The sequence below is a fragment of the Musa acuminata genome, chromosome BXJ3-1 (assembly GCF_036884655.1).
Source record: "Musa acuminata AAA Group cultivar baxijiao chromosome BXJ3-1, Cavendish_Baxijiao_AAA, whole genome shotgun sequence".
In the NCBI taxonomy this organism is placed as follows: Eukaryota; Viridiplantae; Streptophyta; class Magnoliopsida; order Zingiberales; family Musaceae; genus Musa; species Musa acuminata.
Window position 1 is genome coordinate 6,339,789 of NC_088349.1, and position 24,030 is coordinate 6,363,818.

Consider the following 24,030-nt stretch of genomic DNA (forward strand, 5'->3'; position numbering starts at 1 on the left):
CTAATAATAAATAAATATTAAATAAATCTATACTTAACTCTAACTGAATCAAATCGACTCAATAAACAACTGGACTAAACAAACTCAATAAACATTATTCAAAAGCTCAGAAAAAGAATCCTGACCTAGGGCTTAATCGAATAACAACTCAGTAATATTAATAACTATACTTTGTAATTACAATGTCACTAAAATTTAATGTATATTTTTCAGAAAAATATGAAACTAACACGAGATATCCATGTTATAAACATGGGATGTCCTTTTGCATGTGGACAATTTCTTTATTTCTTTTTTTGTTTCTGATACAAAGCATATACTCAATGTAACAAAGAGAAAGCAGAAAAAAGTAGGAACAGGAACTCTTGTGTGGAATAGTTCATCACTTTTGCCTCACAACCCCATAATGCAAAATCAGATGCACGGGTCAGGTTTCACGTTGCCATTGGAGCTACCATAGACATGAACACAAATAGAAGCATTTTTGGGTTGCTTTTCGTTGTCGTTGTACTTCAAGCTGATGTCACTGAGCTCCACGCCCTCACATGGAGCAACCTCGCTGCACACTAGATTATAAGCTACTGGCGAGAGAAAGGTCCCCACGATATTTCTGCACTTGATATTCTTGATCTTAACTAGAGAATGATCCTACATGGAGAGAGGAAGGATGCACAAATTTCAAGATTATGATGATATATTTAGCTGTAGTAGAAGCAATGAGGCATACCTTTTTGGGACAGTTAGCAGATGGGCAATAATTCTGATTTGTGATGATGAGGTTATAGGCATTATTCATGATGATGTGTTCAAAGACGAAATTAGTGGCCTTCAACCTAGATGGAGAAGATTGCAATGTCTGAATCCTCAATCCATTTGTTGTACCGGTAAAATTGTAATTACTCACGTTCAGCCCGATTACATCTTTCTCACCAGCATTTTTGCCGAGACTACCTATGCTAATGCCATGGCCTAGGCCGCATAACACATTAAAGATGGTCAAATTGGTGCAGCTCAGGCCGATGGAGATGTAGTCATCATCGGTGCCGATGACTGAATTGGCAACCTGGATATTGGTCGAGTCGACGATGTAAATGCCATCAATGTTGGGGCTATCTCCAGGAGCATTCATCTTGATAGAATCAAAGGTAATGTTTTTTAATTCAAAGATATGAATGTGGAAGAACTTGATGTTGATAGAAGAAATACTTTTGATGGTTGCGTTCACAATGGAATTGAATACTAAGTTCTAAACAATAGTATTGTTGCGATTGTCTGTACAATTCAAAGTGAGAATGAAGTAGTGTTAATTTTTACATTGTTAGAGCAAGGAAGACAATGCTACCATACCATGGGTAGGGGTTTGCAATTGGATATCTTTTTGCATTAGTTATAAGGATGTAAAAGCTCCTTGCCCATTAAGTCTTTCACCTCCCGAGATAACCAATCCATTAATGTATTGAAAATGGAGCTAATATTGTTTGTAAGCTTCGATATGGGTGGATGCTAATAGTTGCTCTTTCATTTGCATCATCATTATGTCTTTGGCCCTTTGGAGTTTGTTGGACTGAACAGGTATGCTCCCTTTAAGATCACTATCGTCGCCTTCCCTTCCACCATGCATGCCACACTTTATGCTACTTTGAATGTCTACTATATCCATAATTATTATAACTATAAGTATTGAGTTTCTTATGTTTGTCCTCTATTTCACTCAAACTTTTGTAATTCAATTTCACGAAGATGTTTAAATTCATATGAATGAAAATAAAAACTATTGATTGTAGTAATAACCTATACTAAATATGAAAAGCTACTTTTGTATTATCAGTTTGGCCATCTCTTGTTCCGCATTCCTTCATATTATAAACACTTATAACCATATAAAAAACAACAAGCCAATCATAATAATATTTAATTCTAAACTCATTATCAAAAGTTTTCTCTTCTATCCATGCATTCTCTAAATCAGCACTTAGTGTGCATGTCAATAGCTTAAATTAAGCAATTGTTGACCACCAAGGTAATTGTAGTTGAGAAAGATATGTATGATTACTTATCGGCTATTTTACTGTTTTATTTTTTTTGCCTATATTCAATTGAAAATAATTTTTTCTTTCGTAAGATGTTATCTTCATAATTTGTAAACTTTATGAGTAATGTTGATGAATTGAAGTCTTTAACTTTTATGCTATATACAAAGAAAAAATAAATCATGTATAATATCATTGCATTCAAATTATTTATGTACGTGAGACGCAAGGATGAATTAAGAGAAAATTACCACAATCAACTGATTATAAATTAAATTAAATAATTTAATTTTTATTGAATGTTCAAGTCAAATAAATCTGTTTGACTAAAAAACCCCAAAGTCAAATAGATATTCGTTACATTTATTTTATTTTATAAAAATATTATAAAAATAAAAATTAAATATGAGGACATCATTACTAGGTTTTTTTTTTATAAATTATCTATAATATTTTTTAATAAAGTTTTTTTTTTTGTAAGTACTGATGAGGAAAATTGATAAGATTATATATCCACAAGCAAAACCAAGACATATAGAGCCAACATGCCAGGAGACCTTCACATGCGTGCAGTGGCTGTGGCAGTGATACGAAACTTCGCCATTTGTTAGTGTCTCAAGTCAATCTCACTCTTTATAGGCCCTTTTGTCGGATTCCGTCCTCCGCGGTAATCATCAATACCGCGCTCCCCTCCGTTCCCCTCGCCAGTGGAGACCAGCCAAGCCTGCACCTTAAAGTGGTACTACCTACTGTGGAAGTCGGGGCGAATTCCCAGCCAGCTAGAAACCAAGGCCTCCACCCCCTCCCGCTTCGTCACTTTCTCCCTGTTCCTCTTCTTCCCCCTGTCCCTCCATTCTCTTGAATCCGAGCTCGCAGTCACTGGGAACGGCACAGAGATCTCTGATTTCTTGCTCTACTTGTGGTAAGCTGCTCAATCCCCCAAATTTTGCCCAAGGTATTGGGTTTCGACAGTGAAGGCCGGATCTTGGTGCTTGCAGTAGTGACGCTATGCTGACGAGGAGAGGTGGGTGGGAGCTCTCCTCCTCCGCCTCCTTTTGTGCTGCATTGCTTCTCTTGCACGTTGCGGTGGTTCTTCCGGGTGTCGTTTCCTCACAAAGCCTCAAGAACTCCAACCTCACCGCCACCTCCCCGTGGCTAACCTTGAGTGGTGCTTCTCTTCCTCTTCTTCTTTTTGAGCTTTCTTCAAAATTAGATCCTCTTTTGGTTTGTGCTTTCTTTTAGTAGATCTTTTAGTGTTTGCCGAGGCATGATGAACGGAAGAAGAAAGGGTTTTTAAACGTTTGCTATTCTTGGGTTGGGTTTCTTAACATAGGGATGAACGTGTCCAGTGGGTATGTACAAAATCGTAGGCTTTCAGAGTGTCTTGGGTTGAGCAACCACGGACTCAGAGGGTTATTTGCCTGATTCTGGAATCATTAGTTATTTTGACATCCACAAATTATTGTGTTTGATTGACATGCTCATGTCTTATTGGAGATGCCAATCTCCCTGACCTTAAAATTGGTTGATTAGTGGGACATCTGAAAGCTTCGTACATATGACAACTCCAAATGACAGAGGTATTTGTTGGTCACATGTCTTAAGCTTTAGTTCGTATGTCATAACTTTGATAAAAAACAATGCAGTACAAATTTTGGAAGTATGTTAATTTATTTGTTAGAATGCAAAAACACACCCAAGAAAAAATTCACTTGAGATAATGGATAAATATTTGGCCATGTATGATTATAGATTAAAGGATGTTGCTATTAGTAACTGGATATTAACATATCATATGCAAGATGGAGGCTAGCTATATATCTTCATGCAACCATGCTCCAGTATGTTGGTCACATCAACAAGTTCTAGTGTCCAGATTCCTGAATGTAATCAATGTTGACAGTCCCTAATGCATTGCAGAAGGCTTAAACAAATTTTTGTAGTTTCACTTTTTTGAGTACTTGCACCATATAATTTTTTATCAGTGTCCATCTGACTATCTTTTTTCTACTCAGGTGGCACCCCTTTGGTTATAGCCAAGGGTGGGTTTTCAGGGTTATTTCCTGATTCCAGTTCATTTTCTTACAAATTTTCATATGTGGCTGGTTCACCTGATACCATTTCATGGTGTGATGTGCGGTTGACAAAAGATGGCAATGGCGTCTGTCTGCCTGATATTGTGTTAGATAATTGCACAAACATTAAATTGGTATATCCTGAAGGAAAGATGAATTATATTGTGAATGGGGTGCCTACATCAGGGTGGTTTTCTGTTGACTATGATATCCAAAATTTGTCACAGGTCTCACGTAAGTTGAAATTGCTGATGAGATATTTCCTCTTTTTAACTTATCTGACATGCCAGTACAGTAGACATTTATTATGTAGTTAATATACTGTAGTCATTTTTTGGACGCATGCTGGAAGAAGCAGATTAAAATTTTTAAAAAATTTGCTAAAGCTTTTATAAGTTTTCCTTCTGTCTAGCAATTCAGCTGCCATTTTTAATATTAGAATATTGCTGCCTGTCAAATTGTTTCCATTACATGTAAGCTTTTCAGATCTCTTTGTTGGTAACTAGGTGATGTTTATACGCTATAACCTTCTAACAAATTCTTAAAAATCTGAGCAGTGGCACAAGCAATTCTTTCTCGAAGTAATAAATTCGATGCAAGCTTGTTTCCTATCCTTACTGTTGAAGATTTGGTGGCACAAGTTAAGCCAGCAAAACTTTGGTTGAATATACAGGTATTGAAATGGGTATTTTTGTAGTGGACATGCATTGACACTCTTTCTTTTGTTTCTTCTGATTTTGCTGTTCAATTGCTTTCTGTGATGCAGCATGATATATTCTACAGGCAGCTCAATTTGGATATGAGGAGATATTTGCTTTATTTATCGAAACATGATATTCCAAGTTATGTTTCATCTCCGGAAGTAGGTTTCCTCAGCAGTATAGTGGGAAGATTTAGAACGAGCAAGACCAAGCTGATTTTCCGTTTTCTTGGAGAAGATACTATCGAACCTTCTACAAATGTGACATATGGCTCATTGTTAAAAAATCTCACTTTTGTCAAGACATTTGCATCTGGAATTCTCATTCCGAAATATTACATTTGGCCAGTAACATCCAGTGGCTATCTAGAATCTTACACCTCTGTTGTCATGGATGCTCATAGGGAAGGACTGGAAGTTTTTGCATCAGAATTTGCTAATGATGCATTGTTTAGCTACAATTATAGTTATGACCCATTAGCTGAAGTTCTTTCTTTCATAGACAATGGAATCTTCTCTGTTGATGGTGTTGTGACGGACTTCCCCATAACCGCATCAGAGGCCATAGGTGATGTTAAAAAATGGACACTTGATATGCATTATCTTATTTAGTTCAATGTCTCTTCATTGTGTTTATTGGGCTAGTTTACTTTGTATGGGCTTTATTGACCTTCTGGATGGCTGCTACTACGCAGCAAGAGGGTTGGTACAAGGGCATATGCTTTCATCATTTTCTAGTGGCTCTCACTATAAATTTGCACTTTGTCAGATCTCTTCTAGTTTTAGTATGCTACTTCATGTGTTTTAACTTGAGCTGCTCAAATGCCATAAATAACTACAAAATAGTATGTGCTATGTATTCTTTGGTTCTTAATTCGTAGACAGTTATATGAAATCCACACTTTGTCTCTGTTCAACTAGTTGTGCATGTTGCTACTTAATTAATGGTGCATTAAGTGTATTGACATGGTGGAGATATATTAAAATTATCAAACAAATGTGTATGAGAAAATAATATAAGATCATAGTGTTGCAATGTGCTGTAAGTTCAAATGCAAATCATTAGTTACTAAGATATTTAGCAATTTCTTCCCAACAGAACATTTAAAAAATAAGGTCGAGTTTTGTTTTGTCCTATTTTGTTCTGGTTAATTCAGGGCCCATTTGAAATAGTTAAGCTAATCAAGGTTCGCCGTACCATACCGTACCGACGTTTCGATCCGGGCTCGGTACCAGTACGGTACGGTATACCGCTCGGTACACCCAGGTGTACCGAGCACTGTAGCAGTGCTACAGTGCTCGGTACGGGCGGACCGGTACAGGGCGGTCCGCGTACCGCTAGCCTGTCGGATCGGTACGTACCGCCTGTACCGGGCGGTACAGTCCGGTACGACAAACCTTGAAGCTAATAAAAGAGATGTTGTCTTAAAAACAGAAAAGAAAAGAATAAGGGCTGATGAAGCCTCTTTTCTAAATTAGCATTCCATTTCCGTTCGTTTTTTTTTAATTGAGTGAGATAATTATTTCCCATATATATCTTCACTTTTTTATTTAGTATCACACTCCATTCTGGTAAGGTTTCTCTTGTTATGAACATAATGATTGTACTAGTAAAGATTGGTCCTTCTATGGGTAATTAGTGAAAGCTATTGTTTATGTATATGCATATAGAAGTGTCGTGAACATAAGATCCAAATACATGTTGATGGACATTTTTATCTCTAAAAGGAAGTACAATGAGAAACATTGTTAATTGATTAAAGGAAAAAAAATGCTGTGAAGTTATGTTGAAGGAAACCTACCATATATCCAATTCTATGGTTTCACGTTATGACAAACTGTATGTTATAGGTGGTGCTAGGCAAGGTCTTCAATTTCGAATAATACCGCTCGGTACGGGCGGTACGTATCGGTCCGCCAGTAGATCGGTACACAGACCGCTCGCTACCGGGCGGTATATATATATATATACCGAGCGGTATACCGAAATATACTGCTCGGTATATAATATCGTATCATATCGAGCGTATCTCGAAACTCTGGTATGGTACGATATTTCAATCCTTGGTGCTAGGTGTCAGGAATTTCAAAGCCAACCTTGGTTTTTGTCAGAGCCTATCATTAGCTTGATTTCTTGATTTTGAATTTAGCAATTGAGTCGATTCAGCGGAGCACCTGCAAAAAAAAACTGCATCATGGCATTGGTCGACAGGAGTCCCTCCCATGCCTAAGTCATTTGGAAGAAAGACGATGTAGAATTCACATAAATCTGAGCAATCTGGGTGGGTTTAGCATACCTGAGACCTTTTGTAGATGGCCTTGGTAACCATTGGGATTAAGTGAGAATTAATCCACAAGAATGATTTCATGGGATTATTAAGTTGGGATTATCAGGCTTGACTCAGACATAAAGAGTCAGTTGACCCATTAGGTATTGCGGATGGCATCATCTTGTTGACCACATGGGCCACTCATCCTATGTGCCAGCCTAAGAGGGTGTTTGAATAGGTGCCGAGTTGGAGGTGACATGGCATTCAGATGTCAACGTGTCAAATCCTGTTAAAATAGAAGTTGGTAAAGAAGGTTGTAACACTCGTATGTTCTTTCATCATCCATTTCTTGTATGCTACTTTTCTTTTTCTTAACGATCTTACATGTCTCAGGTTACACCCTCAGTTGTTCCAGAATAATTCTTTTCTTGGAAATTTAGCAAAGCGTGGTTGATGATGATTAATGAGATCTTAAATGCCTTTTCGGAATCACCTGGAGTGTTTTACTGAATTCTTAATTGTTCTTGCAGGTTGCTATTCTCATATAAACATGAGCAACTCTGACCATGGTGGGTAATTATTGCTTTTCTTCCTTGTCTGTTTCCTATTTTTCAAAGTGCATATTATCATTTGATGCTTTTGCTGCAGGAAAACCTTTAATAATCTCACACAATGGAGCTAGTGGAGTCTATCCTGACTGTACTGATCTTTCTTATCAGCAAGCTGTTACAGATGGTGCTGATTATATTGACTGTCCTGTTCAAGTAACAAAAGATGGCATTCTCATATGCATGAGTTCCATCAACCTCATGGAAGTTACTACAGTCACAACCTCGCCCTTCAGCTCCCTTTTGTCTGTTATACCTGAAATTCATGATGGTCCTGGAATTTTTACTTTTAACTTAACCTGGGAAGAAATTCAGAAGAATTTAAAGCGTATGTTGACACAGCCATATGCATACTGCCATTTTTGTGAAAACATGAAGTATATAAAAAATTCTAAATCACAATATCTCCAAGATTTTAATTTCTTTGCTAGTATACGATGCTGCACTGTTATTTTCTCCATGTATCTATTGTGTTTACTGTGTTGTTTTTTCTTTTAACAAGTTCAAGACATAATAATTCATGAGAATGTGCCTCATAAACATATTGAAGTTCAGGCATATCAAATTATGTCTTCCTTCTGTGAAATGGTTCTCTTGCAAATGCAAGTTTAGAAAGATGGAAGTATCTGAACTCACAATTGTTATTTTATGCTATATAGTATATATGAATTATTTCCATACTTAGTGATTAGAAAAATGGATAATACATTTTGACATTTCTTAACATGCCCATAGGCCATGGCGAGATCAGGCAGCTTGTTATTTATGGTGTGCTGTACTTCTGGCCTGTGACAGGAACTCGAAAAAGAAAATTTCCAAAGGAAATCCAAACTAACATGAAACTATTCTCCCTTTTGAGGGATCTCTGCCAAAAGTCACGTAGGCAGCAAAGAGCAAACCAGAAAACTAAAACTTGAGCTGGAGTTCTTTTAATGTTTGAACTGGACCAATTCAGTGATTTTTATGACCAGTCCAGCTTACAAATGTGCCTGCAGAAAAATAGTCCAAAGGGATCACTCAGTGAAACATTTTCTCACTGAAGCAATATGTTTCACTTGAAACAGACATGTCATATATGAAAATTAAGTTGTTGGGCCACAGTCTTCTGTTCACCAGGAGTGCTACATGTGTCTCGGAAACTTCAGCTATAAGTATTGTAATATTTTAAACTTTCAAGCTAATCATGTGTTTTTGCATCAGAAAAGGAAAAATAAAAAATCTCATATTAGAAACTTAAAATTGTTGGCCTGTTTCACTTCTCTATTATAAATCTAAATTATAATCATGTTCCTTCTTTTAATCTGGAAGTTACCACTACTCGACAAACATTGTCATCACTTTGGAGCCTTTTTCTTTCAATGTATCACCTACTAGTATGTAACTTCTTTTGTTTATGTTAATTAATATTTTCTGATTGTAAAACTCTTCATTGTGTAAGTTTTTTATTTGTACTTGACTATTATAATGATAATTTGTTTTAGAGATTGATTTTAACATGCAGAGCAACTATTAATTCTGTTTGATAAGAATCTTTTATGGTGACATTTCTCTCATTCTATTGCAGCGGCAATATCAAATCCTGAGATACAATACAATATATACCGAAATCCTCTATACAAAAATGATGGAAATTTCATGAGTTTAGGTGATTTTTTGGCTTTTGGAAGGGACAAGGACTTATCTGGCATACTGATCAGCATTGAGGTATGTATGATTGAGTGACATTTTACATAAAGAGATGATGAATGGTGGTTCACTATGCCTGGTGGTGCCCAGTAATGATGTCACTGCTTATGCTTGTATTTCATATGATAAAACCAAAGAAAATGCTGATCTTGTATGTGTAAGTTAGCTTTATGTCCTCCTTTTGTTGTACATCTATGAACATGGAAGTCATAATTCAATGTCCTCCTTACCTCCAGTCCAGAGCCTGGAGAAAGGAGAACAATTCTTTAAATAAATGTACTAAATCATAATTTTGTTTGAATGATTATGAATATAGGTCTTTATCAAATACATGTTTAGGAAATCCTCTCCTTGTGGCAACATGTGACACTGCAAAGGGAACCTCATGCAGTTGATGCATTGGCATACATGTGATAGTTACATTTCACCGGAGGCACCAACAACACTGTATTCATATGCAAGGTATACATATGTTTATTAAAATCTCAGGTAAAATATACATAAATATGTACATGTAAGATATAAGCGGTCATTGTTGTATAAGTTCATGATAAAACTGAGGAACTTATGAAGCGAAGCTTGCTCTAGTTTCTCATCCAGACAAAAAAAAAGTTATATCAGGTGCACCGGATCATCTGGTGGCAGGCAGCTTTTTTGTACTGGATGTAAGTTTCTGCATCCTACAGGATTGCCCACACCTTTGGATAAGGATGTATTTGTATTGAGGGATATAAAAAGCATCTTTGTTTTATTGATCTCACAGAAAAAGTGTCTCCTTTGTGTAAACAATCATGATTTATCTTACTTGAGGTTCTCTAGAAGCATGTGTGTCCTGAATGAGATGCAAATCAGGTACTTGACTGGATGTCTGAGTACTAACCATTGAAGTTCATGCTCTGTCTGTGAAGTAACATTATACCTTTTGACCCAGAAATAAGATTGCTTAGTGCATACTGCTGCCTGTCCATGTGCAAAAAAAATGCTTTTATTTTGGCAAATATGTCATGCACAAAGGAAGCATCCTAGGTTCTAGACCTAATACAGATGGAAGAAGTAGCTAGCTATCAGTTATGGAAGAAATAGTATGAGGCCTTTTCCTATACAGATATGTAGTTAACACGTTATAGCTCTGAAATTTGTAGTCTTGGTGTGAAAATGATCTGACTTTCTTTGAAAAGTTAAAATTTCACATGTTGAAGTTGATACTAGGTCAGGCATAATAAACGTAGAGAACATAAGATGTCCAGGAGGCTGTCTGACATGTTTCATGTACTAAGACATAATGTGCTATGAACTTATCATCAAAAGAATATTCTGTGACAAACTTAATTAATTCTTTCCCAAAAATTGTGTGACAGACTTCATTTATTCTCAAAGTTTGCCTAGTTATGAAAACTTCAACAGGTAGTACCAGTCACTAGATCAGTTTTTTTTTTAACCTGATTTTCATCTGGTGTTTCATGGACTGAAATAATAATTGCATGCATGGATTATTCACATTCATTCTATCCGAAGCAATTTTTGTCACACATCTCCAGCTCCAGCTGATGTGTTGAACCAAGCATAGTTATCTACATGAAAAATCTTGAAATTACCAAGTGTTTTCATTCATGAACTCCACATGCAGCAACATCTGCATTAATTTCTTTTCATTGTCACAGAATGCTGCATTTCTGGCAGAAAAATTGGGATATAGTGTGACTGATGGTGTGATGAGAGCACTACAAGACTCAGGTTACAGCAACCAGACTGGTCAGGAAGTCATGATACTGTCAAAGAATAGCTCTGTTTTGATTAAATTTAGGCAACAAACTAAGTATGAGCTGGTTTACATGGTTGATGAATCCATAAGTGACATGGTCAATTCCTCAATTATGGATATCAAACAGTTTGCTCATATGATTGCTATTAGCAAACAATCTGTATATCCCGTAAGCCAGCAGTTCATTACTGGTCAAACCAAACTTGTCCAGAAGTTGCAGTCTGCTGGTTTTGCTGTATATGTATATTTGTTTAGGAATGAGTTTGTTTCTCAACCATGGGATTTCTTGTCAGATCCAACAGTGGAGATAAATATGTATGTCCAAGGAGCTGCTGTGGATGGCATCATCACTGAGTACCCTGGGACAGCTGCAGCATATAGAAGTAAGTACTGTCCATTCTTCCCTTGGAACGTTTACGGTTGTGCATGGTTAATGTAGCTTATGAAAATAATAGTATAGTTGTGAATTCATGCAGAATCTGCTCAATTTTCATTTATATAGTTTATTAGTAATATTTTGATATAAGAATACTTGGATTAAATGCTTCGATTTTGCTCTTTAATTGTAATGGTCACAAGTCTTCTGAATGTCAAGACCAGTCCTCATTTTACAGTCAAATCCGGTGACATGGATACGAGTACTTGTATCCTTTCAGAAACTAATGCGGTAAGACATAAGACCCTTCTTGTACCTGCGTGGTCGAACACATACCACACAATTTTAACTAGAGTGCCTTGATCTCTTTTTTTTTTTTTAAGTGAAGATAGGTGATGTAAAGATTCTAATAGATCAAAATATGTCGAAACAAGAAGAAAAAAAAATTTGCAGACCTGCAAGATATTACTAATATGAATATCAGCTGGTAATGTTAATTTTTGGCAGCCTCATTGTTTCTCACACCCGATCATTCATGTGGCCAAGAACCTGCTGAATTACAGGCTTACTTTTGCCAGGGCATTTCATAGGTTTTAGCCGCAAAGCATAGCAATATGCTAGTTAATGTACTATATTATATGAGGGGTTCTTCCTAAGCCCTTCTTTAGAGTTGAGTTTGTAGCTAATGACTCCCAGAGGCAATTTGTTCACTTGAAACAGGTGTAGCTGCCAAAGAAACTACTTTCTGTGCTTGCATAAGCTAAACGTAAGGGTCCTAACAGTTAGCAAGCGTAAGTAATTTGCATGCATTGATTTGCTATTATATATGCATTATTACAGTAAATAGATGCCTCCATCGTGCAAAGTGAGTGTGTTGGAGTTACCTCATAGGGATCAAAAATGCATTGCCTTTTGAATGTCGCTCTTAAAGTTATATTCTCATTACAAATGCAACCTTACACTAAATAGATGGCTCCATTCCGCAAAGTGCGTTGGAGTTATGTCATAGGGATAAAAAGTTCACTGTCTTTTGGGTGTCACGCTTCAAGTTTATTCTTGTCGCAGATGCAACCTTGCCGCTGTATCATAATACAAATTATGCTGTTGTCTTTTATTTATGATCGTAATGTACCTCTTTTCTTAACCAGCACAAGTAGAAGTTCATGGTCATTATGCCATTTAAAAGAAATGCCACTCAACATTGAACCAACATCTCAATCTAATATTCACCATATGTTGCTACAATCTTAGTGTTCTTCACATTATGCAGGAAATACTTGTTCAAAGTTGGGTGATCAAGCTCCTAGCTACATGAGTCCTGTCCCAGTCGGTGGCTTATTGCAGATCATGGATCCTCAGGCTCTGCCCCCTACCTTAGCTCCAATGCCCTCCCTGCACGCTGTGGATGTGGTGGAGCCACCACTCCCTGCTGTTTCACCCAAACCATCATCCTTTGGCGCTGGAGAAGAATCTGGGCTACCACCCTCACAGCCTTCATACGGGCGACACCTTGTTGCCTCGATCTTTCTATCGTTGGTGATGCTCTGTGGATCACTACTGGTATGATATGTCACCATATTTTTGTTGGGCACACAATTTTAGCTGCTGAGACTCGGTGTTTCTCTTGAAAATCGATGCGTGTATATATTTCCCCCAAAAACATGGAAGTCATTTGGATTTTGCAACCATTAGGTAGGAGAGTTTGAGTTGATGCAGTCAATGTGATCTTTAATCCAATTCTGATATCATGTTGGATTTTTTTTCTAAAGTATCTGTGTTTGAGTTAATCAGTCAATATTTTTTTTAATGAATGCTGGTTCATATAATTCAAAATTTACATGAAATTAAACAAGTGCACAGTGCATATCAATTAAAGAAAAAAGTATGGATAAATTAGATTGAGGGATATATCTCAACACAAAAATTTTAATTAGAGGTTGTTTTCATGTTGAATGTAGCTAAGAATAATGACAACCCAACAATTGTAAGTCTCTCTTAACCGCAAGCACACAGCAAGTGAATGTTAACTTGGTAACTAAAATTTGCGTAAAACATGTTTAGAAGTTAACCTTTTGCATGCCCTCACTATAAATAACTACTTAATTCAGAAGATTGATTGACATGCACAGGCACGAGCTATGGATTCTAAGAAGACATTGATCATAAATTTAGAATCAAGCATATGCTTGATTGGTTTTTTGTTTTTCATCTAAGTCATGCAAGTGCAAACATGGCTGCAGGTGTTTATAATGTGGAGGATTAGTAATGTAATATCAAATAGTTTTCTCGTCTTCCTTATTTTCTGTCAATGTAAACATCTTCATGAACTTGGGAAAAAATTGTTAAAAGTTTGACATGATCAGTTATTATATTTTATGATTGTAATCATGATTGCTCCGTACTTATATGGTTGTAACTAATATAGACATGATAGGCCTTCGAAACGACGTAGAATGCATGCACAATGAAAGAAAAGACGATGATAGTGATCCCAAAGGGAGCATACCTCCTTGGTCTTGTAACCTTCGCAATCATCTCGAAGCTTACACAAAATTGGATTGATTTCTAATACATTGATGAACTGATTGGTAATCTCAAGTGGTGGAAGATTCAACGGACAAGGAGCTTTTGTGTGGCCTTGCAACTAATGTCCCATGAAAAGCAACTACAAAGTCCTCCCTTCCTTGTCTTCCTTCCTTGCTCTACCACGCACAAATTAACATTGATTCTTTCTCAATTTGCTTTGCACTCACAATTGCTGAAATACTATTGTACAACCATTGGTTGTTCAATTTTGTGATGAATGCAACCATTTTTCCATGTATAGCAAGTTCTTCCACTTGCATGTCTGTAATCAAAGAACAACATTACCTTTGATTCGCAACCCCAATACTAATGGCATCCACATCATCGATTCGACTAATATCTATATTACCAACTTGGTTATTAGCCTCGACAATGATAGTGCCTCCATCATTCTAGATTGTACTAATATGACCATCTTCAATATGTTATACAATCCCACCCATGACATTAGCATCAATAACCTCTACAAAAACATGGAGAGAAAGATGTCCTCAAGCTGACAATGAGAAGCTTCATTTTTATCGGCACAATAAATGTAATAAGGATCAAGACATGAAAATCTTTTTCGTCTTCCTCGAAGGAAGACCATCAGTTTCATCTTCGAGAGTATCATCATGAACAATATCTACTACCCATCATCATAGACCAGAACTATTACCCTTATGTTTCCTATGTTAAAAATATACATCGTTGCTGTCACTACTGTTATACATATCATGATGATTCTTAGGGGACTCATAATCTTAAATTTTGTTCATTCTCGTATACATATAGGATCTTTCCCTTGTTAAGATGTCTACTTGCCTAAAGCTAAGAAGGTAATGTGTAGTGAAACGGTGCCATGTGACGTCGTGGAGCTCAATGATTTGAACTTAGAGCACAATGACAATAACAAGCAAGACAAAACTATGACGTCTACTAACATTCATGTCCATGGCAGCTCTAATGGTAATGTGAAAACCAACTCCTATATTTGATTGTAAGTTATTGAATTGTGAGGCAAAAATGATGAATAGAAATTTCTATTATTTTCTTCTTTCTTCTTTCTCACTCTTTCCTTCTCTTACTTTCCGATGTATAACACCATATAAGAAAAAAAAAAAAAAAGGAAAACATGCAAGTTTTCCCAGCAAATGAAACAACAAGTCCACTCCAAAATATAGTAGCTAAAATCTAGAAAGATAGTTTTGTTTACTACCTTCTTCGCAACCTGTCTTCCTTTCTCCCCCTACTCCTCTTCCACCTCCAATGCCTTACTTCTTCCTCCTTTTCCACCCCCATCTCCTCGCTCACTTTCTCCTCCTCCTATCCTTTTGCCTCCCCCTCCTTATTCTTCTCTTCCTCCTGATCCTCCTCCCCCTCAATCTCCTCTTCCTTCTCCTCAAAAGATATTTATAAAATTTACATTATAATTCTTTTAAAATCCAAGAAAGGAAAATATGCATGAATCAGTATCACAATCACATGTGTGGGTATAGATATACAAGTTTGAAATATTTTAGACAAAATTCATTAAATATACTCGATTTTAAATTGAAATACATTTGATCGCAGAATCCTCAATTAGATAAGTCTTGTAAACATGTGTAGTTTAGTTTATTTTCGAGAATAATATATAATTAGATAAGTATATATGTATATATAATTATCTTTGATCATATGTGCATGTGTTCCTCCAGTCTTCTCTCTTAAGAATAGCTTCAAACGAAGAGTCTCTCAAAAAGCATCTCGTCTTTCTTTGTCAAATTACAAGTGAAAATACATCCTCAGATCTAAACCAAGTCTGAAACTTGTTTCTTTTTCTTTTCCCATTTCTTTGAAGCTGAAACTAGATTGAGTTGTGATGTAATTTCTCTGGATTTTTAGCCGTCACTATCGCATGATAATCTATTAACCTTCACAATTTGTCTTCAGTCCAGACAACTCTAAATTGGTCCCAAGGATCTGATCTGCGCTTCTCAAGAAATCTAACCAGTAAGGTATAAATTTGTATACTGATGGAAAAGTACAGGAAGCAAGAGGGATGGAGATCTTGTGACAGCTTTTTTTCTTTTCTTCTTCTTTACTACCTCAGAAGGACGAACACTTTAATCTCTTGTACCAATCTGCCCCACAGTCTACATAATTGCGGCAATTGACAGATCACATTGACAAGAATACATCATCACCTTCGTCGAGTACTTCAATCAATTGCAACGTTTTGGTGTACTAGAATGGTCAACGAAATGCGAGCATGGCGCTCTCCAGCTCCCTCTTGATTCTATGGGTTAAAACGGACTTAAGAGGTGTGATGATAAATTATGATTTTATCTTGATCCAATTTGATACGGTAATTAATTTATTATTTTTATTTAATCTTAATCATTGATCAAAATATTTAAATTAATTGATACTAATACACTCGTCAGACTAATTGAGATGTTATAAAATTTTTCACTTCTTATTTAATGTTGTTATCAATATCTAGTATAATCAAAATCAAATCTTAATTCAGTGATGACTTCACGTCGTTATGGGTCGATCTTTTAACTCAATAATCTTATTCTATTATAGTCCTTTCATTATACTCAATACAAAATCGACGATATGATAAGATGACTTATGTATCAAAATATTTAAGTTAAGGTTGATAATAATATATTCATAGTTTTACTTAGTCTAAATTATTGATTAAAATATTTAAATTAAGATTGATAATAATATATTCATCAAACTAATTAATTAAAGTATACTTTTATGTTTTTGTTAGATATTTGAAGAGATTCGAGGGAAGGGGATCTTCCAACAAAAAAATAAACCATTCTTCCTTAGCTATCTGATCCAAGTATAGTGTTTTACAGCTACAGAAATAACATCCTGAGCAAAGTCACACAACTTGCTTTATTCTGTGAAGTACGGAGCAATAATGGCTAATTAATTGTCGAGATCAAAGTGAGGACACAAAGAAGAGAAAGAGCGGGTGCGAGGTTTGCGTCAAGTCATTTTTTAATGGGTTTCTTAGGTGCATACTGGCACCGCTGTACATTCCATGGATACTTTGTGTTTGATATGCTCTCTCAGGAAGCCTCTTTTGGACTGGTCGCTCTCTCTCTCTCTCTCTCTGTGTGAAGACCTTCAATGTCAAGAATAACTCTCTCTCTCTATCTCTCTCTCTCTTCCTAACAGCAAACTAATCATTCGATCTGAATAATTCATGGTTTATGTTCCATCCATGAACCGACGTACATATCCACCATGCAAAAGCACGAAAGCATCACATCCACCGAACAAAAAGCTGAGTGAGTGCAGAGGATGGGAACGTGATGCAGTTAGCTGAGGATTAATACTATCAGACTATGATCTCAGCTCTGCAGAAGAACAAGAACATAAGAAGGGATGGATTTGGGACTCTTATCATCTCCTTCCCTACTGCTGCTGCTGCTGCTGCTGAACCTGATGACTATGTTGCTCGATCTCAGATGACGGCTCGTCCTCCTCCTCGTCTAAGCGGTGGAGACCGTGGGCCGCGTGCCCGCGCCCGAACGCCTTGACATGGTCCTTGAGAGATCGCTTGTGCTTGAAGTCGGAGCCGCAGGTGCAGCGCCACAGCTTGCCACAGTTCTTCTCGTGGGTGCGCCAGTCGCCGCGGACCGCCAAGGCCTTGCCGCACATGCGGCACACGAATGGCTTGATCCCGTGCTTCCGCTTGTAGTGAGTCTGTAGAGTCCGGAAGTCCTTGAGCGGCTTGGCTCGCGGGTGGTCGACGTTGTTCCTGCACCCCGGCGCGCAGCAGTAGCACGGCAGCCGCAGCATCGCCGTGGGCTGCGCCCCCCTCAGCGACTCCGGTCCCTTCCGGTACTGCGACCCGTGCCCCCACATATGCATCTGCACGAACGTACGTACAAGCAAGCATGCACCACAGGTACAAAGGATAAGAAGTACTGCTGAACTCAGCCTCACAATAGCATCCGTATCCCAACAATGTTTGAAGCAGGCACAAGTAAACCTTGGAACTCGACGAGAAGAAGCATGTTTGAAGCAGAAAAGACGGATGGAGGAGAGGCTCTCTACCTGCATGTTGTTGTATCTGTTGAAGGTCTTGCAGCAAACAGGACAAGAGAAGTGGGTAGGGCCAATGAGGATCTGAGAGGGGGTGGGAATCCAATACTGGCCTCTGGTGAGCTTGCCTACGCTAGAGAGAGCAAAAGGATTACCATCACCACCACCACCTCCTTTTTGGCACTCCTTGTCTTCACTCACTGAAGTAGAAGAGACCCTGGAGATGAGATCGGCTTCGCTGAGGCTCGGGAGACCTATGCGGAGTGCCACACTCACAGCTTCCTCCACATTCTCTCCGCCATTTGACCGCTTGCTCTTGTAATCGCCTTCCTCGAAGGCACTGCAGGAAGGCTGCTGCTGCTGCTGCAGATGGTAGCGGTGGTGGTGGTGCTTCTTAGGACTGAGGCTGAGAAGGGGAAGGGCTTCTCTGAGAGGAGTGAGTGGTGATGATTGGAACTGAGTGGTATAGCTGGTGAAGGCAAACGAGTTTCCTTTGAAGGCGTCTGCCATTGATGGAGCCTGGACCTGTGAAGGAATTACATGCATTTATACATACACACACAGAGAAACAATTGAAAGCCTGATAGGTATGGATAAGAGAGAACGAGGCCTGAGTGACAGAGATGAAATGAACAGATCATCACAGCAAAGAGGAAAATGAACTTGCCTGGCAATGGATCCATGCATGTGCATGCATCCTTCCAATGCCAACAAATTATTATAGCACGAGCAGTAGTAGTAGTGACATGTCAAAGGCATATGTGGACAAGGAACAGGTCCCTCACCATGAATTAGAGAGGTCCATGAACAGTGGCGGCCTGCCAAACATGCCCTAGATTCTAGTGCTTTTTTAGACGGCCACTAATAAATGCAAATACTTCCAATGTTTTCTAGGGCTACAGGATCCAGAGAAGCATTTTAAACTTGTAGGGCACCATGCACAACCGACAATTGGTGTTCGAGGTATAAACAAGCAGCAACGACATTAAATTAGTCCAGAAGTGAAGAAGGGATGGGGAGCTTGTCATATAGTAGTTTCACTACAATAAAAGCTGAGAGAGAGTCATGTGATGCTTGAGGGGGATCAAAGCTATGATAAGGTACCCTACATCTTAGTAGTAAATGAAGGAGATAAAGCAAATGCATGGGGTGGTTGGAGTCATAAGAACACATACTAGGGAACACAGAGCTGCCACCTTTGACCTACGATGGGTAGGTAAACCAATGTCGGTGGAATAGTGGTGTTGAAGCAAGGTGGCATGCCGTCTCCTTCAATTCCATTGAAGTGTGGATGGCCATTTGAATGACTGCAGTTGTTGTACTAGCTAATCCAGCTTTAATCTGCTCATAAGCAAGGTCCTTATTCTTGATCATCCCTTTTGTTGAGTAGCTGAGAGTGGAACGAGCTGACTTCCTGCATAATATAATTTAAATGAAGTCTCAATTAGTCTTGGAAAAGCAAGGTAAAGAAACAGCTAAAACATCATATTGCTGCCTGCTTGCTTGTTTATTCTGGTACTTGGGGAAGAATAAAACCTTCTTGTAGTGCTTAAAAACCTGACGTCTACATTGATCACTACAGAGCTTCAGCCAAAACTGGAAGTTGGACATTTGGATTAGAGGGGAAAAAGATAAAAATCCCACAGGAAATCTGCCCACAATTAAAGGCATGAATGATATTAACATTCATATTCTTTTAACTCGAAGCATTTTTTTAACTCAAAGCATTCTGTACACGTTTGAACACAACCCACAGGCCAAGTCTAGGCAACAAGTTCCTGAGGTCCACCATATGTAATTCTTTGTTCTTTGTTTTGAAACAAAAAAGGTGGAAATTATTGACATGGAGCACAATATGTTATCCCTGCAAGAATTGCAGCAACAAAAGGATGAATAAACAGCAACAAGGTGTCGGAAGTGATAAGTAAATTGTTCTCATACTTACATTCATATGTAGACCCTTCTTGTTCCATATTGCTAATTGAATGCACCGAAGACCTAGAAAGTAAGAGGCTTTGATTATGCAACCAGCCGGTTGCTTCATGATAGCCACCAACCAACGTCATGTCTTAGATCCAACAGGTTCCATGTTGCAGAGTGGTCCCTTGGTTTCAATAATAGAGGAGGTGTAAGAAGAGAGCTAGTTTACGGAGTTACCACAAATTATAAGAATCACTTACTGGAATAACAACGTAAATACATGAGAAACAAATTATAAGAGTCACTTACTGGAATGACAATGTAAAGACATGAGGAATGAAAAAGGAATACATCTGAAGACTGAATTCACACATCCAATGAATCACACGTGGGCTATCACCAAACTGAGAACCTTGAGAAATTGTGCGATGATGGACTGACAAACACTATTCATTTGACTGTCAACTTTAGCTGTATTAAGCAAGACGCCAGTTTATGATAAATTCCTCCAGAAAATCAAATACACCGTATTCCGATTGGCACATATTTTCTCTTGTTAATCAATAATCTGCCATTATCATTAAATCAGGGACAGCAAGCAAGGGAACACAACTAAGAAAATGAATTATCAAATAAGCCCTCCTTGTATTTTAATGGTGCCTCATAAGAGCATGTGTAATTGGATGAGCTTTCACTATCAGATTAAATGAACCACCTGTTTGAGAGACCATGAAGCTGAAGAGTCATTATTGGAGATCGCAGCATTCTTCTTCATTTGCGTAACCATCACGATCATCAGAAACCAAAGGAGAAGCACCAAGGGGTCTAACAAACTGCCTAGCACACGGCTAAGAGCATTGGGTTGCAAGCAAGGTTGTTATACCTCTGAGCTGCAATAGGTAGAGGCCTAGCTGAAGTGTAAGCAGAAAGTGATCTGTGATAAATATGCCATCTATACCAGATATGCTGATGCCTTGAAAGTCATTGCACCGACAACCCAACCTAAAAGCTACTGAGGTTGGGCAAGTAAACATATGTGCATAAAATAACAATAACAGAAAAAGGATGATTACAACCACGAGGCATATGTCATAACATACACTGGTAAAAATTCATGGCTAATGTAAATCACAAGAAAAAGAATATGTAAATAAATATATATACATATACATATCAAAAACGAAGAAGAGATGGCTGAAATCCATTAGAAAAATTATTCCAAAAGTGTTCCACCATTATCTAAAGCATTACCTACTGTTTCCTTGAGTAATTATGACCATCAGATGGAAAACGAAAAAATAGTCCCTTGTTACGAAATAGATTGGCCCGTAACTGGATGATGCTATACATAGTTGCACATGGAAGAACTTGTTTAATCTCTATAAAACAATTGGACAATTTTACTGCCAAGAATCTCATTCACTACCCTTTTCTGCCCTGAGTTGAAAGTTTTTGTTCTTCAAATAACACATAGAACAAGACAAAAGGAACTTGAAACTTAAAAATGAAGGCCCCATATGTACAAACATTATACAAATTTAGGATGATGTATCATTCCTTCCAACAAGAATGGTAACCAGTCAATGTGTTGATTAACAGGGAAGCAACTGAAGGAAAAATTCAGGGTACTAAATATACCAGTACTTGTTAAAGGACACAGTTGGATTAGACCATCACCTTTTCAGGCCCGACACCTAACAGGGTGACAGCAAGCATATCTTACTTTATGTACCAAGTATACCAGTACATCTTAACAGCTACAGTTGGATAGATCATCAACTTTTCAGGCCTAACATCCAACAGAGAGATGGCAAACACAACCAAGTCTATATCGAATATGACCAAAGTTTGTTTGGAATTTTTTTTGAGAGCAGTAGAAACTTATATGCTTCTCTCCAGTTATCAAACAAAAATGCAATTATGAGCTTTAATATATGGCCCTATATACGCAAAATTCTTAGAGTTAGAAGCCTCATTCTCCGATGATGTCAGGTGGAGATGATTAAAAATTATCCGCATAACATCAGCTGAATACAGAAAAAGAAAATAGAAAGGAAAAGATAAATTTTATTATGACTTGATCAATTTACAACAAGTTGACAAACCTAAGTTACTGAATTAACAACCACAATGTGGCAGATCTAATGGCTGAGTGCAGATCACAAGTTGGTCATGATAACTAACTTCAAAATCAAAACTATTAGCATTTTGTGCATGTCCCAAGCAGAGAGACTCTTATTGAATGAATTTAGGAAACTGTCATGACTAACCCACTTGAATCAGTAATAATCGGATTAAGCACATCAATGTATCATTTTCAAATGAGTGTCGATCATATCATGCTTATTGGTTATAAATAGGTCAAATTCTACTACTGGATTGATTAAATTGTCAGTGAAGGGTTTTTATTTAAATTGGTTTAAATCTATCATCTATAATATAATTTGATCTAAGCCCAAAGGTTAGGTTAGGTTACACATGTATTAGGTGGGTTAGGTTCAAGTTTAGCAGTTTGGGTGGAAGTTTTGGTCTAATAAATGCATCTTAATCTGACATAAACACTACCCAACAGTCTAACACGATCCAATGACATCAAATATTGCTGATGTTGGGAATTTTTTTATTTAACAACATGATCTTATAAGCTAACTCGAAGCAAGAACACAAACCATTGGCTAAATTCAACATCAAAATTGCTAGTGATCTTTTAACTAAATAACCTAGACAAGCCTTGGTGTACTTTATAAGGTCGATAAAGGAATCACTCCTGTCCTTCTACTAAAGAAGTATGATTAAACGTCACAAAGGGCTTAAGATTTGTTTGGCAAACAGACACAGTAGAGCCAGAGCCAGAATCACTTCCATAGTCCACAAACAGCAAATATTTTTAATGATTCATACTAGAATTAACATAATAAAAATAAATATGCGACAAAGTTACAACAGGAAAAGAAAAAGATATCTATGAATATAATACACGAATATTTTCGCAATTCCATCTAACTTATAGGTCTCAACAGAATGAATTCCATCATGGTTGTCTGGCATTATCTAATTTCAATCGAGTTAGCATGAAAATTCAGAAAAATAACGACATTAAATTTTTTCAAGCTAGTAGTTGCTTTCAAAGGAAATCCATGTTCTGCTTAACTATGTGTTCGCCCACATCATCAAGCCCAGGCTTGGACGAATGTGACGGCAATGACGATCGACCGGGGACAAGGGAAACTAACCGACGGAGCCGATCACAGGCTCCGCAGAGATGGACGGAGAAGAAGGGAGGGAGCGGATCCATATGACGTCACCGTTCCTTGCGACCGTCGCCACCGTTAGGGTGTTGCGGAGCTCCGAGCCGATTCCCTGACAAGGGTGGGTCGGCCGAAGATGGAGAACCGAAATAAACCGGCGATTCGATTCCGGTCGAGGCCTTAATTTGGACGGACCGGTCCGAACCCAAGATCTATGAGATGGTTGAGCTCATCTTAGACGACACTGATGGGCCATGAGCCCAATATAAGGATAGTTAGCAATCTGCTTTCATTACCATCCCACTACTGTTTTAATCGATGTTTGATTGAGTAGAGGAGCCTAACCCATGTAGCTGCTTTGAGATTTGTGCTGAGAAAAGTCTTATATCGCTCTTTAATATCATTATAATAAATAATATAATATTATGATATTTTCTAAGATATATATATATCTATAGTTAAGATTAACTATAAATCTACTTCTTTAAATCATTTTATGAAACCTAAACTATAAGATCACCAAATATAAAACAGAATCAAATACAAATAAAGAAAATAAAGCACAAAATCTTTCAAATGTAACTCTATTGTCACAGTATATATAGTATTAAAATTAGCATATGATAAAATTATTTTTATAAAATAGTAAATAGCATAAAAAAGAAAGCAGTCGCGTGCGTGGCATTCCTCCATCATCGTTCAATCACGCGGCGATCACATCATTCGCGAAT

At 37.6% G+C, this 24,030-nt stretch overlaps 3 protein-coding genes and 1 long non-coding RNA gene across 4 annotated transcripts; 1 reads left to right on the forward strand and 3 right to left on the reverse strand.

Moving 5' to 3' along the window:
* Nucleotides 1-414: 414 nt before the first annotated feature.
* Nucleotides 415-1,129, reverse strand: LOC103989214 (exopolygalacturonase-like). The gene is made up of 2 exons (XM_009408018.2): nt 728-1,129; nt 415-648 (listed from the first exon to the last, which is right to left on the reverse strand). The coding sequence occupies exons 1-2, from the start codon at nt 1,127-1,129 to the stop codon at nt 415-417; spliced, it is 636 nt and encodes a 211-aa protein (XP_009406293.2).
* Nucleotides 1,130-2,710: 1,581 nt separating this feature from the next.
* On the forward strand, nt 2,711-13,270 carry LOC135628631 (glycerophosphodiester phosphodiesterase GDPDL3-like). The gene is made up of 10 exons (XM_065135421.1): nt 2,711-2,952; nt 3,029-3,198; nt 4,046-4,339; nt 4,663-4,778; nt 4,872-5,373; nt 7,606-7,644; nt 7,724-8,011; nt 9,248-9,387; nt 11,031-11,514; nt 12,778-13,270. Exons 2-10 carry the CDS (start codon nt 3,039-3,041, stop codon nt 13,071-13,073), a joined length of 2,319 nt encoding a protein of 772 aa, XP_064991493.1. The 5' UTR covers nt 2,711-2,952; nt 3,029-3,038; the 3' UTR covers nt 13,074-13,270.
* A 3,999-nt stretch (nt 13,271-17,269) lies between these two features.
* On the reverse strand, nt 17,270-18,729 carry LOC135628571 (zinc finger protein WIP2-like). The gene is made up of 2 exons (XM_065135318.1): nt 18,144-18,729; nt 17,270-17,957 (listed from the first exon to the last, which is right to left on the reverse strand). Exons 1-2 carry the CDS (start codon nt 18,675-18,677, stop codon nt 17,499-17,501), a joined length of 993 nt encoding a protein of 330 aa, XP_064991390.1. The 5' UTR covers nt 18,678-18,729; the 3' UTR covers nt 17,270-17,498.
* Nucleotides 18,730-19,190: 461 nt separating this feature from the next.
* LOC135629129 (uncharacterized) lies at nt 19,191-23,401 on the reverse strand. Its single transcript, XR_010493174.1, has 3 exons — nt 20,361-23,401; nt 20,077-20,235; nt 19,191-19,995 (listed from the first exon to the last, which is right to left on the reverse strand). It is a non-coding gene; the product is annotated as an uncharacterized LOC135629129 (long non-coding RNA).
* Between the last annotated feature and the right edge of the window lie 629 nt (nt 23,402-24,030).